Source organism: Eriocheir sinensis, chromosome 67 (assembly GCF_024679095.1).
Source record: "Eriocheir sinensis breed Jianghai 21 chromosome 67, ASM2467909v1, whole genome shotgun sequence".
NCBI lineage: Eukaryota > Metazoa > Arthropoda > Malacostraca > Decapoda > Varunidae > Eriocheir > Eriocheir sinensis.
In genome coordinates, this window is record NC_066575.1 from 6,100,877 (window position 1) to 6,110,513 (window position 9,637).

The 9,637-nt window shown below is 50.3% G+C and overlaps 2 protein-coding genes across 3 annotated transcripts in view; one reads left to right on the plus strand and one right to left on the minus strand.

The window, feature by feature from the left end:
• The first annotated feature begins 457 nt into the window (after positions 1-457).
• LOC126987871 (proteoglycan 4-like) lies at positions 458-3,505 on the plus strand. Its single transcript, XM_050845334.1, has 3 exons — positions 458-583; positions 1,255-3,068; positions 3,292-3,505. Exons 1-3 carry the CDS (start codon positions 458-460, stop codon positions 3,503-3,505), a joined length of 2,154 nt encoding a protein of 717 aa, XP_050701291.1.
• Positions 3,506-4,698: 1,193 nt separating this feature from the next.
• LOC126987862 (LIRP-like) overlaps positions 4,699-9,637 on the minus strand; it is a 7,784-nt gene continuing 2,845 nt past the window's right edge. For both annotated transcript variants that reach the window (XM_050845325.1, XM_050845324.1), the window contains exons 3-4: positions 8,345-8,552; positions 4,699-6,240 (exon numbers count right to left, since the gene is read on the minus strand). In XM_050845325.1, the coding sequence (XP_050701282.1) occupies positions 5,960-6,240; positions 8,345-8,552 (489 nt within the window). In that variant the 3' untranslated portion in view covers positions 4,699-5,959. The remainder of the gene's footprint in view (positions 6,241-8,344; positions 8,553-9,637) is intronic.

Genomic DNA, 9,637 nt, shown 5'->3' on the forward strand with positions numbered 1-9,637 from the left:
GTAAGTGGAGGCAGTTTTGGAAGCACAACTGGTTCTGGAACCGCAAGTGGAGGCAGTTTTGGAAGCACAACTGGTTCTGGAACCGCAAGTGGAGGCAGTTTTGGAAGCACAACTGGCTCTGGAACCGCAAGTGGAGGCAGTTTTGGAAGCACAACTGGCTCTGGAACCGCAAGTGGAGGCAGTTTTGGAAGCACAGCTGGTTCTGGAACCGCAAGTGGAGACAGTTTTGGAGCCGAGGGTGAAAGCAACTTTGGAACCGGAACAACTATAATTACAGGCGGCTTTGGAACCGAAACAGTTGGAAGTGGAGACGGCTCTGGTAGTGGAACTTCTGGAGTTGGAGGAAGTTATGTAACGGGGACGTCTGGAAGTGGAGGAAACTATGGAACCGGAACATCTATAACGGGCAGCTTTGAGAGCGGAACATCAGGAAGTGGAAGCGGTTTTGGAACCGGAAATGGAAGCAGTTTCGGAACCGGAAGTGGAAGCAACTTTGGAACCGTCAGTGGGGGCAGCTTTGGAACCGGAAGTGGTGGCAGCTTTGGAACCGGAAGTGGAGGCACCATTGGAACCGGAAGTGGAAGCAACTTAGGAACCGGAAGTGGAGGCACCTTTGGAACCGTTAGTGGAGGCAGTTTTGGAAGCGGAAGTGGAGGCAATTTTGGAACCGGAAGTGGAGGTAGTTTTGGAACCGGAACATCTGTTATTACCAGTGGATTTGGAACTGGAACTTCTGGGAGTGGAGGCAGCTTTGTAGGTGGAACATCTATCATTGGAGGCAACTTCGGGAGCGAATTATTCGGGAGTGGAGGGAGTTTTAGCACCGGGGGAGGGAGCAGCTCCGTTAGCGAAACAACATCAAGTGGAAACAACTTTGGAAGCGGAACTTTCGGGAGTGGAGGCCATCATGAAACTGAAACACCGGGGAGTGGAAACACCTTTGGAAGCGGGACAGAAGTTAGTGGAGGAAACATTGTAGCCGGAGGATCTTTAGGTGGCGGCAGCTTTGGAACACTAACAACCGAGAGTGAGACAAGTTCGGGAGGTGTGGTGCTTGGATGGGGAGGCTCGGGGGCTGGGGGGGCTGTGGGGGGTGAGGTGAGCGCTGAGGCTGGAGGTGTAGGGGTGTCTGGGGGATCTCTTCCACTGGGTTACCTTCCCCCTCGACCCGCCACCACCATCACCACCACCACTATCACTCCACCCCTTCAGTTTTACCTCCCGCCAAACCGCAGGGGTCACCCGTCTCCACAGGTGACTCCGGCCAGCTCGCAGCATGTCCGCGTCAGAACACGTGCCGTCACTCAACACCCCCGGGAAACACCGCCGCTGAGGTACGGCCAAAGGCTGGCTCTGCTGCGCCGCCGACAGGAAGCGAGAAAAAGGCGTCGTCAGCGTCCATTCCTGCATAAACGTCATCAGCAGCTTCCTATTGTGTTGAGTGGTCAGCAAGATTCTGCATCCACGTCTGGCCTCGACTCAGCACCCCTTACCACAATACAAGGCTCAGGGTCAGACCCGATCACCACCTCCCAAAACTCAGCTTCACCTGCCGCTACTGAAGACGCACTCCCGCCCACCTCCACCCAAAATTCTGACCCACCCACCCCAACCCAAGATTCAGAGTTAGCCCAGCCCATCTCAACCCAAAACACAGATCCACCCACCCCAACCCAAGATTCAGAGTTAGCCCAGCCCATCTCAACCCAAAACACAGATCCACCCACCACAACCCAAGATTCAGAGTCAGCCCGGTTTACCTCAACCCAAAACACAGATCCATCCACCACAACCCAAGATTCAGAGTCACCCCAGCCTACCTCAACCCAAAACACAGATCCATCCACCACAACCCAAGCAGAATCAGCCCAGCCCACCTCCACACAAAGCTTGGACCCGCCTACCATCACTGAAGATTCGTTCCCACCCACCACTAGTAGAGTTGTGGACCCACCCATCACAATTGAAGATTTGAAAATACCCACCACTCCTGAAGACTCAGCTCCAACTATCTTTACCCAAGACTCAGCCCCTTCCACTTCCACCCAAGACTCAGTTCCACCCACTACCTCTGAAGACCCAGCCCCACCCACTACCACTGAAGACTTGGCCCCACTCACTCCTACTCAAGACTCTGCCCCTTCCACTAATGATGACGGCGCTGTCCCACTCGCCACTACTGAAGGTTCCGTTCCGCTCACCTTCACCCGAAACCCAGCGTTGCGTCGCCATCCGTCCGGGCTGGTCACCACCCTCAGGCGGCGCGCCCCACCAGCGGCAGCCAAGCCTCAGCTTCCACCACCAAGTGTGTCGCCGCCCTCCATCTCCGCCTCCCGGAACTCATCTCTCCGCTCTGTTTCGTCTTCAGACACAGGACATCCTAGTGACACTTTCCGTTCCCAGTCCCCTTCCTTCCGCTTCTCTTCCCTCTCTCTGCCTCCCGGAGAAGACTCCTACACTCTCATCCTGCAAGTATATCCTTCACCATCACAAGCAGACGTGGACCGGCTCGTGTCCTCCGCAATACCCTTGTACCTAGCGTCAGGGTCCTCGCCCGTCATGGCCAGCATGATGCCTCTTTCTGCCGCCTCGGACGCCTCCGTGCCCTCCGTGGTGGAAACTCTCGTGCACCTCGCTCAGTTGCCGCTGTCCACCGAGGGGGTCGAGGGAGAGGATACGGTTGTCGCTGAGCTCCCGTGTGTTCCGGCAACGCACTGCTTCCGGCATTATGGCAACCAGTCCCTCGACGAGTGTGTCTACGGCCTTCAGCGCGCATGCCGCGAGGGGGCGGCGCGCTGCCTGGACCAGTACCTGGGGCCCCTCAACCTCAGGTGCTTCCGCGACACGCCACCGTCTGAGGAGTTAGCCACAGAACCCGTTGTCACCTTTTACTCTGTGTCAGGTCCTGTGTCGAACAATGAGGCTGAGGACCAGACTCCCGCCAAGGCCGTGGTCGATGCGGAGACCTCAGATTCTGACGAGGCCAGCGAATCTCCAGAAGTTGTAATCCCGTGCGTCAGCATCTCGTCCTGTGGGCGTCGGTACGGATCTGCGTCTGACGTCAGCAAGTATGGCATCTTGTCCCTCTGTCCCAGGGATTCCATCAGGTGTTTGGACAACATCGAGCCACCTCAAGCAGAAAACGCACCTGATTTTGAGATCCAGAAATATTCATCCCTCCCTTCCGACCACGGCGATGATGCCTTTGAACAACCTGACCACGACCATTTCGATTCACCTCAGCAAAGTGCATCAGAGCTTTTGGAAGTTAAATATGCCGCCGCGTTACAGAAACTTCCCCCTCGGGCTGGACACGAGCGGCGTCCAGAGGCAGTCCCTTACAGTCAACCTACTCGACAAGACTCCCCGCAAGCCCCGTCTTACATCCAGACCCACCCAAACCCACAACAAACCCGGCAACAACCTCACAAACATGGACAAGAAGCTCAGGAACAAGTCTCACCTCCACAGTCCCATCAGAGCCCGAGTCAAAACCCGCAACTAACAGACAGAGTGACGCAGCCCAGCATCGACCCGCCACCTGCCCCTTCCACCTACAGACCCGCCCTGTACAGACCTAACATCGGACAAGAAGCTCAGGAACAAGTCCCGCCTCAGCAGCCGCATCAGAACCCAAACCAAGACCCACAATTAGCAGAAAGTGTGATACAGCCAAACGTCGCCTCTCCTCCTGCTCCCTTCACCTACAGACCCACCATTTACAGACCAAATACTAAAGAAGCTCAGGAACAAGTCCAGCCTCAACAGTCGCAACAGACCCCAAACCAAGACCCACAATTAGCAGAAAGAGTGATACATCCCAGCATTGCCTCTCCTCCTGCCCCCTTCACCTACAGACCCGCCATTTACAGACCAAACACTAAAGAAGCTCAGGAACAAGTCCCGCCTCAACAGTCGCAGCAGACCCCAAACCAAGACCCACAATTAGCAGAAAGAGTGATACAGCCAAACGTCGCCTCTCCTCCTGCTCCCTTCACCTACAGACCCGCCATTTACAGACCAAACACTAAAGAAGCTCAGGAACAAGTCCAGCCTCAACAGTCGCAACAGACCCCAAACCAAGACCCACAATTAGAAAGAGTGATACATCCCAGCATTGCCTCTCCTCCTGCCCCCTTCACCTACAGACCCACCATTTACAGACCAAACACCAGACAAGAAGCTCAGGAACATGTACCACCTCAACAATCACACCAGAACCCAAACCAACCCCCACAACTGAGAGACAGAGCGACGCAGCATGGCATCCCCCCAACACCTGCTCCCTACCCGTACAGGCCTGGCATCTACGGTCCTAACAGCTGGCAGAAACAAGCTCCCTCGCCCACCACTGGTAACGTGTGGCACCGTGAAGCCGGCCGACCCCAGAGCCCTCCAGCAAGCCAGTGGTCCGCCTATCCAAATTACTACCCAAGGGCTCCGTGGACCTACCAGCTCCCCCCACAGCGCCGCGCCCCCTCGCCTTAGCTTCTCCACGGTATCCCAAGTTAAGGTCATCAGTTCCAGTGCCAACTTAGGGAACACTTAAGATTATCACAAGTGCCAAATTCAAGGACCTTTCTGGGCATTACAACAATCGGTGACAAAGTTGAAGACCTTGCTCAAGCCAATGCCAGATAATTATTGTTACTCAGTTGCAAATAAATGTCTCTGTAAAATGCTATTGATATGCGTGTTTGAGAGTTATGGAAAGAGTGTTAGAAAAATAAGAACTACAACAACAACAGTAACTATGTATTCTTCAAGCTAAGTTGTTGTGGTTGTAATGGTTTGCATGACACACACACACACACACACACACACACACACACACACACACACACACACACACAAGGTGGAAGAAACATGGAAGAAAGAAGGAGACGAGTTAATCAATGAAGAATGGAAGAAACGAGAGGATAAAAGAAGAAGAGGAGGGAAGGAAGGAAGGAAAGAAATATGAAAGGAAAAAAGGGTCGAAAGGAAGGTAGAGAGATAACACACACACACACACACACACACACACACACACACACACACACACACACACACACACACACCAATGAACAAGTGACAATCATTTATTTATTATTTTGAGATTTGGTCCATTAATTCCTTCGATATCAAGCCACATACAAGATAATTCGCTTTACGTTTACACAGTCTAGTGCTTTTAATATTCTTTTTAATATTTCTGTGTGTGTGTGTGTGCGTGCGTACGAATGGATATAGTGTCAAGTGATGCAAAACCGATTTTAATATTTACTGAAAACGAATTACTGAATGTATCTATTTTGTCTACTGTGCTGCCGGAGGGTGAACAATAAAATGGAACGTTCTGTGTCTCTTTTTTAATTCATATCCAGAGGGGCTGATTCTGAATTCGGGGTTTATTTTGGTTAGGGAGGCGTCTTGAGATACTTCCCTCTTGACAGTGCTCAGGTCATAGGCGTGGCGGCGCTGTGCTGAATAAATCAAGGTGAGTGTCAGGGCTGGGAGGAACGTTGCCAGATTATCGTACTCAGCCTCTTTAAGTTTGCCGATTTCCGACCCCAAAACTGCCTCCTCCCCAATAACCGCCTTCATATATAGTTATCGTTAAAGTGGATAATTATTGGTGTTTCTTGGCAACAGTTAAGGCTCAGAAACTGGTAAATATGTTGCTCTGAGTACGATAATATGTGTTACCGCCATTCAGAGAGAGAGAGAGAGAGAGAGAGAGAGAGAGAGAGAGAGTGTCGGGTCAGAGGTCATTGGTTGATGTTTACGCGTTCGCCGGTCTTATAGCATAGGGTTAATGTAGTGATTGCTTACATAAGGTCCTGAGGGTGACTCACGTAAGGGGCGTCAGAGGCCCTGAGGGTGAGCTACAAGGGAGAAAAGACAGCAGACGGTGTTAAGAATTGGTACTATCCGTGTTCTCAATGGCGGTAACAATATGGCTTCGATGGCTGGGAGGTCAGTAGCAGTAGCCGGCGAGCTCCGACACCGTGCAGGCTTTGCGACAACACTCCGCCGACAGCCCGCGCTTGACCCGGCGTGACCTGCCCACCACCTGCGATGCCTGGGGGCCGCTCAGGAAGGGCAGCCGCTGATTCTCACTAGCAGCCACCACGGGAGGGCCTGGAAGGACCCCCCGGCGCACCACGTCAGGAGGCGCCGGTGTCCACGGAGAGAAGTCCAGTTCCATCATGAGCGGCCACACGTCCACGGGGTCCTCGAAGTCCACAGAGCCTTCGCCTGGGGAGCAACATTGCCAGATTATCGTACGCAGAGGATAATTTTTACCGGTATCTTACCCAAAACTATTGCCAAGGAACACCAATAACTCACCATTTTAACGTTAACTCTATATAAAACCAGTTAACCCCTTGGCTGCGGATTTCCTACAAGAAGACATCACCAAGCTACATGAGTGGACCAATAAGTGGCTGTTACAATTCAATGAAGAAAGATGTAAAGTCATGCACCTTGGGAGGGGAAATCCAGCACACCAATACCACATGGGAAACACTTCACTATCCACCATGGCAGAAAAAGACCTGGGAGTATATGTGTTACCAGGCTACCAGTGAAGGCAAAATCCGTGCCAATCGCAGCGGACGGGTTGGGGTGAAGGAAACAGTTTGAGGGTTGGAAATAGGCAAATATAACAGCCTGAGCACGACCATCTGGCACCGTTGCTGGGGAGTCAGTGGCAGGGTAGGCTGTGAGGTGATTAGCCCGATGATGTATTATGATAAAGGGAGAGAGAGAATTACATAGAAGTACATAGATAACCAGACCACACAGGCCCTAAGACCCAAACTAGGTGGTCTGTCCTAAACCTAAGTGACAGTTGTTATGCGGCCACCATGACATTGAAACTGACCTAGTGATCATAGAGAGAGAGAGAGAGAGAGAGAGAGAGAGAGAGAGAGAGAGAGAGAGAGAGAGAGAGAGAGAGAGAGAGAGCATGGCTATACGTATAAACTTATAAAGCAATGATCATCTGACTCACGGCTTTGGCAGACTTAGGTAACTATTTTAAGGTCTGTTTGGCGGTAGGTCATGAAAACTATCGTCTTACTGGTCGCTATTTTGTTGCTGATTCGTGTGTAAACAGTTGACTGATCATTTGTTATAGGCATTATTATTAAGTATCGTAGTAATTGACTGGTAATTAACTGCTCTCTCGGCGGTGGCTGAGTCGTCAAAGTAACGGCCTCGTGTTCAGGAGGACGCGAGTTCAATCAAGGCCTTGGTTCAATCCCCGCCCGGTGCCACCAAGCTGGGATTTTTCAGCCGCCGCCGAGTGGCTTAAAACTACCCACATGCTGTCCAGAAGACCACCTATCAACCCGGACTCTAGATTCTAGGATCAAAGATGAGCTCTGGGAGGGCAGCATGAGCCAATGCAAGATGGCGCCACTATAAACACTCGCCTGCGCCAGAACGGGCTGGGCCGACCATCAGGACCTACCGGAAAGAAGCCTTGGACCGACCATCAGGATCCACCGGAAGAAGCCTACCGGCGCAATAGGCTGCAATGTAAAAAAAAAAAAAAAAAAAAAAAAAAACCCTCTTGGGATTCTTTACAGGAGCAGCGAGTAGCGGGCTTTTTTATTGTTTCCTTTTTTTGTGTGCCCTCGTGCTGTCTCCTTTGCTGTAAAATAATAATAGCTATCAGTATGTATTATAGGTGTTCATATGCGGGACAAAATTTCTTGCAAAACTAGTGAAGAGAATACATTTGACACCCTCTTTGTGGCACGGGTCGTACTCTACAGGCACAGAAGAATGGATGAGCATCAAACTAAGTGTACTACATGCGGGGAGCACCTCGATATGCCCTTCAGGGAAAGCGTCTCGGTGGGTGAGTATCCTCTACACAGGCTCACAGTCATGGGCGCCACTAGGGATTTTGGGCCCCATGAAAATAATCTTTGCAGGGCCCCCAACACGGCGGTGAAAATTCCTGTTCTGGGCCCCTCTCATTCATGGGCCTCTAGAATCCTTTCCCCTTTTTCCCCCCCTTATCGGCGCCCCTGCTCACAGTGCCCAAATATCGCACTTTGTCCTTCAGTAGTGCTCTTTAGGATACGTTAACCCCTTGACTACGGATTTCCTACCAGAAGATAATCACTAAGCTACAGGAATGGAACAAAAAATGACTGCTACAATTCAATGAAGAAAGTATGAAGTCCTGAATCTTGTGAGGGGATATCCAGCACACCAGTACCACACGGGAAACACTCCACTGTCCACCACAGAGGCAGAGAAAGACCTGGGACAATAATGTTACCAGGCTACCGGTGAAGGCCAAATTAGTGCCAATCTCAGCGGACGGGTTAAGGGTCCTTACCTCGTTCCCTCCTGTAGAAGAGGGCGTTGGTGGAGACCGTGGGCTTGTTGTAGACGCCCTTACACACGCGGTTGAGCTCGTTGGCCAGCTTCCAGCCACACAGCCGCCGCTCCGCCTCCCGCACCGCCCCGGCCCCCGGCAGCGTCTTCAGCGGGCCGCGGCTTTTGCTGGGCTGTGCCGCCGCCGCCGCCGCCACCAGCAGGAGCACCTATTGGGGGTATCTAGGGTCAGAGTGGCTCACCTCCCTCGTCATACAGTATTATTATTATTATTATTATTATTATTATTATTATTATTATTATTATTATTAGTAGTAGTAGTAGTAGTAGTAGTAGCAGTAGTAGTATTGTTGTTGTTGTTGTTGTTGTTATCATTCTTGTTCTTGTTCTTGTTCTTGTTTAAGCTCTTGTTCTTCTTCTCTTGGTCTTGTTCTTGTCCCCCATGTTCTTGTTCTTCTTTTTACCATTATTAGTGAAATCAATGAAAGGGGATGAAAGGGAAAAAACTACATAAACCCCAACACGTACAGTCCTCTCAGTGAGCAGACGTAGATACGATAGATGAAAGAAACAGTGAAAGTAAAAGGCAAACTAAAAAGAAGGGCTGCGGGAGGACCAAAACAATAGCTAATGAGTCTACAGGTGAGTGGTGACTTTTTACAACTTATCAATGCCGGCAAGAGAAACAATCTGAACTGTGCGTTATGTGCATGTTAATAGTGTGACCAAGTTCATTCTAAAGCCCTAATAACACTGACTACTGTATAAAGAATCCCTGCGTATGTCTCTTTTAGAATTATTAAAGTTTACCATCAAAAAGTGCGAGATAAAACAGCTAAGACACTCCTTCATTCGGTAATAGAAAACGTAAACATTGGCGCTATCTGGCAACTAACCCCGGCCAACCACTTCTATGTATACGCCTAATATGATACCTTTTTCGTATAGTTTTCTTTACCAAAACTCAAAATAAAATAATAGAAGCGTTATATCACTCAGACTGACGAATACAAGCACGCTCGGTGTTGTTCTAAGGCCTAAGCGAAGAAGGATGAAAAAGAACACTTGGCATCCGTTCCTCTAGTCAAATCACTATCCATTTATCTAAAGACCATGACATTAAATTTTCGCGTTATGAAAGTCTAAAGTACGTGATATGAGTTGAAAGACCTTGACATATTAGCATTATTCGACTTCACTGACACGATGAGAAGATGCGATAGATAGATAATGAGCATCTAAATACGAGACACCACTTCTATTCTCTCAAGATAAAGTTTACACCCTATATCTT

Excerpts from the sequence above, each read along its gene's own strand:
- LOC126987871 (XM_050845334.1), top strand. The coding sequence starts at position 458 with ATGGAAGCAGTTTCGGAACCGGAAGTGGAAGCAACTTTGGAACCGTCA. Across the intron at positions 584-1,254 it reads CATTGGAACCGGAAGTGGAA|GTGACTCCGGCCAGCTCGCA; the intron begins GCAACTTAGGAA and ends CCGTCTCCACAG. Across the intron at positions 3,069-3,291 it reads TCTGCGTCTGACGTCAGCAA|AAACTTCCCCCTCGGGCTGG; the intron begins GTATGGCATCTT and ends GCCGCGTTACAG.